Source organism: Triticum aestivum, chromosome 6A, assembly GCF_018294505.1.
Source record: "Triticum aestivum cultivar Chinese Spring chromosome 6A, IWGSC CS RefSeq v2.1, whole genome shotgun sequence".
NCBI classification, from domain to species: Eukaryota; Viridiplantae; Streptophyta; class Magnoliopsida; order Poales; family Poaceae; genus Triticum; species Triticum aestivum.
The window spans coordinates 225,339,677-225,353,963 of NC_057809.1; the positions used below are offsets into that span (position 1 = coordinate 225,339,677).

General features: G+C 44.4%; 1 protein-coding gene across 1 annotated transcript; it reads right to left on the reverse strand.

The window, feature by feature from the left end:
* Positions 1–1,765: 1,765 nt before the first annotated feature.
* LOC123127335 (heterogeneous nuclear ribonucleoprotein A0) lies at positions 1,766–6,827 on the reverse strand. Its single transcript, XM_044546986.1, has 7 exons — positions 6,674–6,827; positions 6,373–6,579; positions 6,251–6,291; positions 3,642–3,805; positions 3,409–3,511; positions 3,168–3,337; positions 1,766–2,734 (listed from the first exon to the last, which is right to left on the reverse strand). The coding sequence occupies exons 2-7, from the start codon at positions 6,555–6,557 to the stop codon at positions 2,156–2,158; spliced, it is 1,242 nt and encodes a 413-aa protein (XP_044402921.1). The 5' UTR covers positions 6,558–6,579; positions 6,674–6,827; the 3' UTR covers positions 1,766–2,155.
* Between the last annotated feature and the right edge of the window lie 7,460 nt (positions 6,828–14,287).

A 14,287-nucleotide genomic window follows, 5' to 3' on the forward strand; every position in this document is an offset into this window, starting at 1 on the left:
TTTTCTCTCCACCGGTTTATGTGTTACGTATGTGTGTGGGGACGTGGTGAGGAGGTGTGGAGGGGTGGTGTTGGTAGTGGGAGGTAAGACGGGAAAAAACCAGACGAAAAAAAAGCTTGATGAAAAAAGACCGTGAACGGAGACTACCAACTCCTTCGTTGAGAGTAGAGATTTTTTTAAAATTGATTATTTTTTTAATTAATGTGATTGAGCGATTTTTCTTAAAATTAATTATTTGTTTTCTAATTAATTTGATTGAGCGATTTAACGTAAGGTTAATCAATTTGATTTGATTTTTAGAGACTGATCATGATTGATTCTACATTATTAAATAATTTGTGCCAGCATGGATAGTTTTGATCCGTTCAAATTTCTTTTGTTGACGCGAAAATAAACCGATGAAGTGAGGAAGGAGACAAAAAAAACTAAAAAAACCAACGAAAGTGGGAGGTGGATAAAAAAATCCGAAACGGAGACTACCAACAGGTGCTTGGAGTAGAACACTTAGGCTTTGTACAATGGGAGGTGCTTAGAGAAATGCTTAAAAAAATAAATCGGGTTTTTCTTAAGCACCGGTGCCTATTTCTACATGAGAGACACTTAGTTAACCGTCTATCCTGTACAAATAAGCACTGGTGCTTAAAGAAAGCCTGATTTATTTCTCTAAGCACCTCCACTAAGCATCTCCCATTGTACAAGGTCTTAGAGAACCAATTGCCAAATACACAACAGGTGCTTGGACTAGAACACTTAGGCTTTGTACAATGGAAGGTGCTTAGAGAGATGCTTAGAAAAATAAACCGGATTTTTCTAAAGCACCAGTGCTTATTTCTACATGAGAGACGCTTAGTTAACCGTCTATCCTGTACAAATAAGCACCTGTACAAATAAGCACTGGTGCTTAAAGAAAGCCTGATTTATTTCTTTAAACACCTTCACTAAGCATCTCCCATTGTACAAGGCCTTAGAGAACCAACTGCCAAAGACACAACAGGTGCTTGGACTAGAACACTTAGGCTTTGTACAATGAAAGGTGCTTAGAGAGATGCTTAGAAAAATAAACCGGATTTTTCTGAAGCATCGGTGCCTATTTCTACATGATAGACGCTTAATTAACCGTCTCTCCTGTACAAATAAGCACTGGTGCTTAAAAAAAGCCTGATTTATTTCTCTAAGTACCTTCACTAAGCATCTCCCATTATACAAGACCTTAGAGAACCAATTGCCAAAGACACAACAGATGCTTGGACTAGAACATTTAGGCTTTGTACAATGGGAGGTGCTTAGAAGAATGCTTAAGAAAATAAACCGGATTTTTCTGAAGCACCGGTGCCTATTTCTACATGAGAGACGCTTAGTTAACCGTCTCTCCTGTATAAATAAACACTGATGCTTAAAAAAAGCTTGATTTATTTCTCTAAGCACCCCCACTAAACATCTCCCATTATACAAGGCCTTAGAGAACCAATTGCCAAAAACACAACACGGCTCATGGCACCATCAAATGCCATTGTAAAAAATAAACAGGACATTTTGAGTTGGCCGTTGGAAATGCTTTTTCAGAGTGAAAACAAGTCGACAGAACAGGGGCAAATGTTACCAGACGATATATCAACGATAATCAAATTTGCAAACATTATCAGTGCCACAAGTCATAAAATCATTTTCCTTTACACCCAGAACGCATTCCTGGGTTCCGAAGATTAGCAATGACTATATACATAACCTACCACATCAAAATGCATCAAACAGCCCGCCAGAAGCATAAACCAAACAATTTAAAGGCTTCCCTGCATATAAGCTCAGATGGCAACAGCTAGCTGCTTGCAAAGACGATCTCTTACAGCACAAATATAGTTCTATCAAACCAATACTGTTCCTAACACGAAAGGCTTTGTTTTCAGGGTCTCCTAACGCTCTGCATATAGAAACTAAAGAATACAACACAGCTTTAATCTGTAGCCGCTACACCAAACTACGGGCAGGCTCAGCAACAAAGATTACACTTGTCCCCGGTTACGACTTTAATTCAACAAAACCAAAAATGTTCTGATGCCTCTGATTAGGTAACTCAAGATGAATGCCCAACTTCTAGGAGATCCCATGGAGATGAGTGCGCTTATTGCATCCTAGAAAAAACCACAGGGGTTTACACTCATTTCCCATAGGGATGGTACCTGCTAGAGCCCCGACCACCTGCACTCCCACCACCACCTGCAGCACCCCCCGCCCCTGCTCCTGCTCCTGCTCCCCCATAACTACCATATCCACCAGCACCGTAGCCACCAGGAGCGCCGCCACCATAGGCGCCGCCACCGTAAGCACCCGCACCATAGGCACCGCCTCCGTAAGCACCCACACCATAGGCACCGCCTCCATATGCTCCGTATGCACCATAAGCACCACCGTACATAGAGCCACCATAGCCACCACCAAAACCAGATCCATATCCAGCATTGCCTCCATAGGCGGCAGCAGCGGCGGCGGCGCCATAGCCTCCTCTACCATAACCATATCCCGTGCTATCATAATAACTTCCTGCAGCAGCAGATCGATGACCAGCACCATAGCCATAGCCACCACCGCCGCCGCCGCCGCTGCTACTGCCACCACTAGCAGCAGCTCCACCACTACGGTAAGAACTACGGTAACCACCACCACCAGAGTGACTAGATCTCCCATTGCTACTGTGATCACCTCCATGTTTCTTTGGTTCAGCCTTCTTTATTTCAACCTGCGAAGAAAATTACTCTGATTGTCAACTAAAAGCATATCAAGCTAGCAGCTTAATTTGAGGGTAAAACAAATAATCTTCTATCAGCAAGTAGATGCATCTGAGATAAAAGTTTCCAATCCATCTGGCACGGCAAGAAAATACCAGCAATGCATAAAAATGTCTAAATACAAAAAGGACATGTGCAATACAGTGGCAGAAATAACCACAAGAAGATGAAACACAATCAGAAGCTTTTAGACCACTTTGGAGCACAATCAGATGGGTGCAGAAATCCTCATGCTCGTTTATCTCTACTATCCCTACCATACATATTTGCTACTCCCACCATTCCATAATTCTTGTCGTTTATGGAACGGAGGGAGTATTAAGATAATGGAGCTCAGGAAGTACTACTGAATAAAAAGATTTGGAAATGGGAGAAAATACAGACCTGCTTCCCACCAAGATCACGCATTCTTCCCTCAGATATGACCCTTTCAACAGAATCCTCACTTTCAAAAGTGACAAAACCAAAACCTCTTGAACGCCCAGTGCTGTGATCCACCATTATCTGATGTTCAACCACGTTGCCATACGAGGAGAAGTGATCCCTCAAATCATCTGAAATTACAAAGCTTGTAAGTTTTACCATAACCGAAATAGGTTCAAGATTGGTGATTTGCAACGAATACCTTCGGTTAGTGTCGAAGGTAGCCCACCAACAAAGATCTTTCTTGTCTTGGGGCCATCTTTTGAGGACATTTCTTCCCTCGGGACTGTCCTTTTGACTTCAACCTGAATAGTTCATAAGTTGAGAGAGATACAGAGAAGCTGAACGCTCCAAATCAACTGTGCAACTATTAACTAAGAATAAAATTTACACTGAGGTCCCACATAACGGCCAATCTAGATTAAGATATCCTACCGTTCTTCCATCTATATTGTGTTCATCCTCCAAAACCTTGTCTATTACAGATGGATCAGAAAATGTAACAAATCCAAATCCACGAGGCATCTTAGTATGCTTGTCCTTCATAATTACAGAATCAGTTATAGCCCCATACTTCCCAAAATGCTTGGAGAATGATTCTACATACAAACAAATAAACCATACACAATTGTCAATTGGGGAAAGAAAATTAACTTGATTGATAAAAAGAAACCAGGGAGTATTGAAGAAATAGCAGTGTTTGTAACAAGGTAGAAACGTTTCATATAAAAGCAGTAACAATAGCTAACCTACTCAGAAACCAAGAGCACCAATAGACACACAAACAGTACTAGAAAAAACCTGTTCTTAAAAACTGACTCATTCCTACCTTCGTTTAAGAACTATCAGTATATTAATGCATGAACCAAATCCATATAACTGAATTCAAAGGAGACTACTCCCTCCTTTCTGGTTTATAAGGCTCAATTCAAAAATCTCACCAACCAAGGTAGATGATGAGTGGTGGAATATTTTTTGTAGTTTGCAAAAGTACCCAATTAATGCTCTCGTTTTCCTCAAAAAATTATGTTTACGAATGCATTAATTGCAATGCATGCATGCATAAAGTGCATGCATTGGTCAGTTTTCTCTTAATACTTGCATGCAATGATTTAATGCACCTTGAAGTCTGAACATGTGATGGGGAACAACCAAATTGAGCCTTATAAAATGGAAAAACTAAAATTTTGAGATAAGCCCTATAAACCGGAAAGGAAGGAGTACTGTGCAACATGAGAGAGTGAAAATTTCTAACATAACTAATAAAGAAGAAATAAAGGAGATGCAAAGATGAAAGAGAGTTGTTCTTGCCCGAGCATCTTTCATCCAAATATATGTAAGCTATCAATAACAATATAAACCTAAGACAGGATGCAGATAGATACGGTTAAATGCACTGACCACAGATTTGTTGATCTTCTGTATAACATACCATAGTCTTATATTAAACAAAACTAAAAATTAGACAAGACATGATTCATAAGTGGTTCAAGTATTAGTTTGCAAAAACTAGGAAGGTGTTTGGTTCACCAATTTGTAACATCATCTGTTTACGCTGGTAAGGGATAACGATGAATCTTGTTTGGATCGACCCGGCTGTAATGAGATAACGCGGTATCAGGTCCCAGCCTAGTTGTAATCTCATTACGCCCAATATGACGTGTAATCTGAAACCATCGCACGATGCTTCTCCCGTTTGCTCTGTGGCCTCCGCATGAAGCGCCACGAACACAGTAATAATCTGATCTCACCTCTCCCGCACCACATGCTACCATCCCACGCGCCGCCGCCTAAGTCATGTCCGCCATCACTGGACATGTTGCCGTCGACGGCTCAGCCAGCGCCACGGCAGAGGCGTTGGTGCACTAGTACATGCTGGCTGGCTGGCTGCACGAGGAGGCCGGCCGGAAGCTGGTGGTGGACTGCGCCGGTAAGGGCGTGGTTTTCGTGGAGGCCGACATGGACATCGCCGTCGCCAAGCTCAGCAACACGAGGTGCCCGCCATTCCTGTTCTTCCGAGGAGTTCATTGGCGACGACAACGTCTACAGGGCATCGCCGCTGGGCGTGCTGCTTGCCGCGGTCGCCGACAAGCCCCTGGTGTCCGTGGTCCACCAGACTTCCCACTGCATCAGCGACGTCCCCGTGTGGCACCCCTCTGCATCAGCAATCACGACCATGCAAGACCCAGAGAGAGCCCTGCCGTGGCTGCTCCTTTGAGATTTGTTAGTTTTTTTCTTTTCTGAAGACGAATTGATTACGTTACAGTCCGCTACCAAACAAGTTTGAGTTTCGTTCGTTTACGTCTACGGTACTGGCGTGCTGGTAACTCCATTACCTTTACGTTTGCGATGTTTCTCTCAAACCAAATACCAGGACTAACCCCTCAAGCAAAAGTGATCGAGCTAATATAATTCACAACGGAAGACAAATAAAAGAATTTTCTGTTAGGATGGGATTACAAACAAATGCAATAACCCAACTATAATGAAACCTGAAAGCAACAGTGCAAAACAAAGTATAAACAGCTATCCTTTGCGAGATGTTAAGAACCAAAACTGTTTCTAAGTACAAACAACTGGACCAGTATGCACATGAAAGTTTTACAACACGTTTACCGAGACATCACTTTTTCCTGTTAGCTGGTTGACAAAAGATTAATAGGTACACATTCCAACCACACACATTATTGAAGTAATTTGCATTACCTACGATATTACCAAAACGTGCAACCCCCCCAAAAAGCATATGAATAGGATCAATCTGTCATAGCTACACAAATCCTCAAAATGTAAAACAAGAATTGACCACTTCTGGATATCTTAACATCCGCGGATCTGCCATTAGAAAAATTGCAGCAGTGTATTAAAAAAACACTACTTCTAACACTGAGATGAACGGCATGTCTTAGCTAATTTTCTCTTCAGATTTTCTATCAAGATGAAGAATCTAACGAAGGCTGGACAATTAAAGATTGGCCTTTGAACGAATGTAACAGCCCTAGACATGAATGAAGTAGAAAGAAAGAACAAGAGCCGTCTTATACCTTCAGTTGTCTCCCATGCAACGCCTCCGACGAAAATCTTCCTGCAAAGACTCCAAGCATCAGTATACACAAACACTCGTCGAATCCAAGACAAACAAAAAACAATAGTTCCAATCACTTACCCCGACGAGTCACCGCCCCCAGCCCTCCCGTCATCCCCACCGGCGTCGCCATAGCCGCCACCATCGCCCCCATCTCGCCGCCCCCTCCGCCCCGGGCGGCCCTCCTCGTCGACCTCCTCCACTTCTTCGACCTCATCCTCGTACCCGTTCATGGCGTGCTGGTTGTCCTCCGGGTACCCCGCCATGCCACCAGCTCGCAGCCGCCGCCTGCAACAACCAGCGGAATCTGAGCGCCCACACGAAGCGGAAAGGAAATACTAGCCCGCGGCCGGGGAGAGGGCGCGAGGGGCCGATGGATTACCTCTGCCGGAATCGGGGCAATCTGGTGGTAGGGTTTGTGGCAGGAGCAAACCCTAGGAGCGCTGCTTCTGGTGCTGGTTTAGAGGGGGAGGGAGGTGGGGAGAGGAAAAACGGAGGCGGCGCGAGGTCAAGTCCAACGCGGAACTGGCTCCGGAGGCCTTTATAAAGTGGTGCACGGGAGAATGAGCAAAACGAAAAGGGTTTATTCCTTTTTTTCTTTTTCTTTTTTTCATCAGGAAGTGCCTCTTGGACCTTAGGATTTTTCTTCATATATATGGATTATTCCTTTTTTTAGGATAAAACCATTGCATTACTCAAGCAGGAATGAGTTCCCCCTACACACACAAGGTATTTTTTTTGTGGGGATACGGAAAAGATGTTACATCGAGAAGAACATTGTATTAAAGATCAAAGAGAGAGAAATCATCTAGCTGCTAGCTATGGGCCCGTAGGGCTATGGTGAACTACTCACACATCATCGCAAGGGCATCAAGGTTGATGTAGAGCCCCTCCGTGATCGATTCCCCCTCCGGCCAGATGGGATCTCGTGAGAACATAAACTTGCGGCGGCGGAAAAAATATTTCGGATGGCTCTCTGATGTTAGGGGAATATTTGAGAATTTATAGAGGCGGAATTAGGTCAAGAGGTGCCACGAGGGGCCCACAAGCCTGGGGCTCTCCCCCCACCCCCCCCCCTCCCTGGGGGCGCGCCTCCCGAGCTTGTTGCTCATTCGTGGCTCGTCAGGTCTTCTCCCGAACCTTCTAAGGTCTCTTTTGGTCTAGGAAAAATTAATCCAAAGTTTTTTCTCCGTTTGATATTGATTTCTTTTTTTTTGAAGTAAAGCAAAGCTTTAACATTAACGGTGTCCAGGCAAATCGCCCTGGACACAAGCCATTATCGTGGCAGGTACAGCATCATCCCACTGCATTGAGTGTTCTACCTCACACAAACGACCCAGAGTAGCGAGCTCATGGGCAACAAAATTGGCCCCTCTCCTACATGACGCTATTACATGACGAGAAAACCAAAGTTTCAGTTGGAGTTTGATGTCCTCGATGACTGTCGAGTAGGCCGACGAGTCTGCCCTTCTCAGGTCCATTGCATCCGCAGCAAGCTGGGAGTCGGTTTCAAATATCACCCTCGTCATACCAAGATCGGCCGCCAATGCAACACCATGAGCCATGGCATAGATCTCTGCACCAAAAGCATCTCCTACATGTTCCTGACGACCTGCACGAGCACAAATGACAGTACCCTCCGAGTCCCTCGCCACCACACCCCAACCTGCATGATGTTCCCCAGGCACTACCGAGCCATCGACATTTATTTTAACCATGTCCTCCTGAGGCGGTCTCCATCTAGTGTCACACTGTTTTCCGAGGTTCTTGGAGAAGATCTCCTGGTATTCTAGAGATAAGCTGCGAGTGCGCCGCGCCACCTCCTCCGCGGACCAGGAAAGATCGCCCTCCCTAAGTTTATTGCGATTGCTCCACCACAACCACCAGGCGGTGAGTATGTGTATTCTTTTCTGCTCATCGATTCTCCACAAATAATTCATCATTTCATGTACTGATGTTATGTCCTCCATCTTCCTCCTCTCTTCTTCCAATGACAGGCCCTCCACAGATCTTTCACCACCTTACATTTTATGAATAGATGTGCTCCATCTTCTGCTGCCCGTCCACAGAACAAACACGCAGTATCTTCAATTGGTACACCCCTCCTTGCCAAGTTTGTTCGCAGCGCCAACGACTCATGTTTAACGCGCCATGCAAACATTTGTATGTTCCTGGGGCAGGGGAGCTTCCATATGCGTTTCCATGAGTCATCTTGGCACGCATCCAAGTTGCCCAGCACCGTAGTGCTGCTGCCTGCTCCTCCATCTTGTGCCATCCTCTCCAGCTGCGTGTGTAATTTGTATGCACTTTTCACCGAGTGTTGTCCTTTGGGGTCAAACTGCCATGCAATAAAGTCCTGCACCCCCTCCCGGATTGGAATCTGCAAGATACACTCCGCATCAACATGCCAAAAGGTGTCCCAGACTAGTTGCTCATCCCAGCTGCCTGTTATTGGGCTGATCAAATCACAAACATACTCCAGGATGTTTCCACCCCGTGGCGTGATTACTTTCCTTGCCCACGGCCTCGGCAACCAAGGCTCAGTCCAGAGCTTGATATTAGTGCCATCACCAATCCGCCAGACATATCCCTCCCGCACAAGCTGCACCCCATGGAGAAGGCTTCGCCACGAGTAGGAGATGCCGTCCTTTGGCTCCGCCTGAAGCACATGGGAGTCCGAAAAATAGCGTGCTTTCAGAATTTGGGCACAGAGAGAATCCGGATGCTCAATCATCCTCCAAATTTGCTTTGACAACATGGCAATATTGAAGCCGTGCATATCTCTGAACCCTAGACCGCCTTGAGCTTTGGATTTTGTTAGTTTATCCCAACTAATCCAGTGGATTGTGTTCTCCTTATCCTGCTGCCTCCACCAGTAGGACCCCATTAGCGAGCTCAACTCTTGGCAAACCGTTTTAGTGAGATAGAAACAAGACATGGCAAAGGTTGGAATAGCCTGAGCAACAGCTTTCACGAGAGTTTCTTTCCCGGTCTTCGCTATCAACTTCTCTAGCCACCCGTACATACGTCCGGCCATAGCTCCCTTAATATACGCAAAGGCTTTCCTCTTGGATTTCCCCACATGTACCGGCAGCCCAAGATATTTCTCATTCCAGTTCTCGCTCACGATCTGCAAAGCTCCTTTCACCCGGTCTCTGTCACATGCTTTAGTGTTAGGGCTGAACATCACTGCAGATTTTTCAGTGTTAATACATTGCCCCGAGCAATTTTCATACAACTCCAGAATGTTCCTCATAGCCACAGCTTCCTCCTGATTTGCCTTCATAAGTAACATCGAATCGTCCGCAAAGAAAAGATGTGACACTACCGGTGCCCTGCTGCAGACCTTGATGCCACTAATCTGCCCACTCCGTTCGCCCTCGTGAAGGAGAGTTGACAAACCTTCTGCGCAAATAGCAAATAAGTATGGGGACGCCGGATCCCCCTGTCGCAGGCCCCTCGACGGACTGAATTGCTGGGTAAATATTGATTTCTTGAAAAGCCAGAAACAAGCAAAAAACAGCAACTAGCACTGGACACTAGGTTAATAGATTAGTCCCCAAAAAATGATATATATTTGCATATAAAAATCCAAGATTGATACTATAATATTATAGAACAATCAAAAAATATAGATACGTTGGAGACGTATCGACGCCTCCCGAGCCTGTGGCTCCCTCGTGGACTTTCCCGACTATGTTTTCTCCCAGATTACTTGTCCTGCACAAAAAATCATTATATATACTCCTCGCTCTTTTGGACACTTCATCGCAAGTTTCTCCTATGTTCTTGTTTCGGCCTATTTTTCTAACAGATCTAGATCGCCATGGCTCCTCGAAGGCTCCGTACCAAGCACCGGATCGTGCAACCTTCATTGGGCAAACGTCCTTTCAGCAAAGCATATTACGAGTAGTCGTCCAGAGTGGATGACACCATCGAGCGGGAGCAAGCTAAGGAGGTCATGGGAAGACGGACCCATGAAGAAGGAAACCAACCCATGCCCACAGAAGAGGCTACAAAATAGGGAGACGTCCTGCAAACCCTTTATCATAATCTCTCTCCATTTTAAATTGATACAATAAAGATCTTTGAAGCAATTTGTGCCCAGAATACATCGCTTACTCATGAGGTCATCGTACTGGAGGAACAAAACCATGCTCTTCGAAGGATTTACAACAATTTGGGGTACTTATTGAAGCTGAAGGAAAAGCCTACCACCTCATCACCACCATCACCGAAGAAAGACACTTGAGTACATGAGTATGGACACCACCCTTGGCTTGTTCCAACTTTGGGGGAGGTGCCCCGGTATCGTATCACCATCACTTTTATTATCTTTACCTATCCTAGTTTGATGCTTAGCTATTTCGTGATGACTATCGATTTCGGCTTTCGCTTGAGGACAAGCTAGGTCTAAGTTTGGGGGGGGGGGGTTGATACGTCCATTTTGCATCATGTTTTCCTACTGTTATTTATTATGTTTTGGATTTTTATTTCACTTTATGATGCAATTCTTATGCCTTTTCTCTCTTATTTTGCAAGTTCCACATGAAGAGGGAGATTGCTGGCAGCTGGAATTCTGGACCGGAAAAGGCTACAGCAGAGATAGCTATTCCGCACAACTCCAAATGACCTAAAAATTTAGGGAGAATTATTTTGGAATATATAAAAAATATTGGCGGAAAAAATACCAGGAGGGGGCCACCAGGGAGCGACAAGCTCAAGGGGCGCGCCTTATGAGCCTGTGGCCCCCTTGTCGGGCCTCGGGTGCCCATCTTCTATTGTACGTGGCCATTTGCCCTAGAAAAAAAAGAATACTTTCGGGACAAAGCGCCGCCATCTCAAGGCAGAACCTGGGCAGGAGCACTTTTGGTCTCTAGCGGAGCGATTCCGCCGGGGAAACTTCCCTCCGGGAGGGGGAAATTGAAGCCATCGACATCACCAACGATCATCTCATCATGGGAGGACCAATCTTCATCAACATCTTCACCAACACCATCTCATCTCAAACCCTACTTCATCTCTTGTATTCAATCTTTGTCCCCAAACCTCAGATTGGTACTTGTGGGTTGCTAGTAGTGTTGATTACATCTTGTAGTTGATGCTAGTTGGTTTACTTGGTGGAAGATTAAGTGTTCAGATCCTCAAGAATATTCATTATACCTTTGATCTTGAACATAAGTATGATTTGTGAGTATTTACGTTTGTTCTTGAGGACAAGAGAGAAGTCTTGTCATAATTAATCATGTGATGTTGGTATTCGTTCGATATTTTGATGATATGTATGTTGTTGCTTCCTTTAGTGGTGTCATGTGAACGTTGACTAAATGACACTTCACCATACTTAGGCATAAGGGAAGGCATTGTGGAGTAATAATTAGATGACGGGTAGCTAGAGTGATAGAAGCTTAAACCCTAGTTTATGCATTGTTCCGTAAGGGACTGATTTGGATCCATATGTTTCATGTATGGTTAGATTTATCTTAATTCTTCTTTCGTAGTCGTGGATGCTTGTGAGTGGGGGTAATCGTAAGTGGGTTGCTTGTTCAAGTAAGAACAATATCCAAGCACCGGTTCACCCACATATCAAATTATCAAAGTAACTAATGCAAATCAACTAAACATGATGAACGTGACTAGACGACAATTCCCATGTGCCCTCGAGAGTACCTTGCTTTATATAAGAGAAATTTCCAGCTTGTCCTTTGCTATAAAAAGGATTGGGCCACCTTGCTGCACATTGTTACCATTGTTACTTGTTACTTGCTATGAATTATCTTACTACAAAACTATCTGTTACCGTTACTTTTAGTGCTTGCATGAAATACCTTGCTGAAAGCCGCTTATCATTTTCTTATGCTCCTCGTTGGGTTCGACACTCTCACATATCGAAAGGACTACAATTGATCCCCTATACTTGTGGGTCATTAAATACCTTGTCCCTTGACTTACCAACAAGATGTTTTGTGACTCCATGAACTAGTGCATGATGTTGAAGTTGGTTGCACAAGTTCTTGCCATGAATGAGTATGAGTGAAGTTTGTTGGCGGAGTCACCCTCAAGAACTCTCTAGTTCTTCTTCCTTGGCACCCATATCAACTTGGTGGAAATCTTCGGAGTTGTAGTTGTACTTGATGAAGTAGAACTTGATGAAGTCTTGGGAACCCACTTGACCAAGACTTGAGGTGGTTCTTCAAATAAGTCAATCTCTTGTTGAAGCTTGTCCTTGCCTTTTAGATTGTGGTCTTGTGGTGGAAGATCATCTTGAGCCTATGTCCCCTTGAAAGAAGTAGGATCATACTTCTCTTCTTGAGGAACAAACTTCATCTTGGGGTATTGATCTTCTTCCCACTCAACTCCATTGGCATTGAACTTCCGTTCAAAACCAACACCTTGGTTCTTCCAGTGCCTTCCTTGCTTGCGAACAATCTCATCAAATTGCTTACTCCCGACATGGCTCTTGTAGACACCATTTTCTATAATTCCTTTCAATAAATTGTTTTCTTGCTCAAGTCTAACTTGGCTAAGAGAATCATTAGTGGAATCAATAGAACTACTAGAAGTAACAACATTAGATTCAGCATTGTTATTGTTATTACTAGAGGTAGAACCTTTCTTACCCTTGTTACTAGTTTGCATAGATTTAACTTGTGGCATAAAGGTAGACAAGACAAGACGTTTGGAAATGTAAGAGGAACTCTTCTTTCGAAGATCATCATTGATAGCTTTTAGATGCTCATGCTGTTGCTCTAAATTTAGCTTCTCAAAGCGTAGCTTCTCATGAGTTCATAGGAGCTCTCTATGATCCTCTTGAGTTATTTCATGAGCTAACTTAAGAGTGTTTAGTTCTTTAGTTAAACACTCAATATCCCTCTTAGCATTTCATCCGTTTCATCTTGACTATCATGATTACTAGCAAGTTCATTGTAGCTTACATCACTAGATTTATTAACAAGCAAGTCATCATCACCTAGCAAATCATCCTCATCGCTATTAAACCCAAGGTACTCGGGGTGTGATACCTTGGGGCCTTTAGCCATGAAGCATCTTCCAATTCCTTCATTTGGAGTTGGAGGATACGAGAGCAAGTCTGGAAACACCTTCATCTTGACTATAGTTGGAGTTGGAATGACAACTTCTCTCGGATTGGTTGTTAGAATCGGAGTTATAAACCAATTCACCAACATGAGCTTGATGTCTTCTTCTAGAGTAGCTCTTGGTTGACTTGTCTTTCCTTTCTGAATCCTTGCTTCTTCGAGAAGGTTGTCGTTCATAACGATCATCTCTAATCCTATTCCTCTCTATGAGGTGATTCATCTCTTTTACTCTTTCTTCTAGGTGATTCGTCTCTTTTCTTGTGAGGTGCCATACACTCATTAGAGTTGTTGGGGAACGTTGCATGGAAAACAAAAAAATTATACACACACGCTATATCTATCCATGGAGATGCATAGCTACAAGAAGGGGAGAGCATCTACATACCCTTGTAGATCGCTAAGCGGAAGCGTTTATCAACGCTGTTGATGTAGTTGTACTCTTTGTGATCCGATCACGATCCAACCGATCTAGTGCCGAACGGATGGCACCTCCGAGTTTAGCACACGTGCGTCTCAATGACATCTCCTCCTTCTTGATCCAACAAGTGGGAGAGGAGAAGTAGATGGGATCACAACCAACACGACAACATGGTGGTGATGGTGGTAGTGCAACATCGACAGTGCTTCGCTAAGCGTCGCCGGGACGAGGCGGTGGAACTACGGAGTAACGAGAGAGAGAGGGGCGCCAAGGGCTTGGTCCGTCCTCTTGGGGCTCCCCTCCCCTCTATATATAGGTGTAGGGGCGTGGGAAACAGCCCCTCCAAGCCCTAGGGTGCAGCTAAGGGGAAGAGGACTTCGACTCCAAGTCCAATCCAATTCCTAATAGGACTCCTTCCTTTTTTGCCTTCCCTAGCCACATGGGCTTTTGAGGACTTGGTGCGCCTAGCCCAGTAAGGTCA

Excerpts from the sequence above, each read along its gene's own strand:
- LOC123127335 (XM_044546986.1), bottom strand. The coding sequence starts at position 6,557 with ATGGCGGGGTACCCGGAGGACAACCAGCACGCCATGAACGGGTACGAG. Across the intron at positions 6,292-6,372 it reads GGGGGCGGTGACTCGTCGGG|GAAGATTTTCGTCGGAGGCG; the intron begins GTAAGTGATTGG and ends GAGTCTTTGCAG. Across the intron at positions 3,338-3,408 it reads ACCTTCGACACTAACCGAAG|ATGATTTGAGGGATCACTTC; the intron begins GTATTCGTTGCA and ends TTGTAATTTCAG.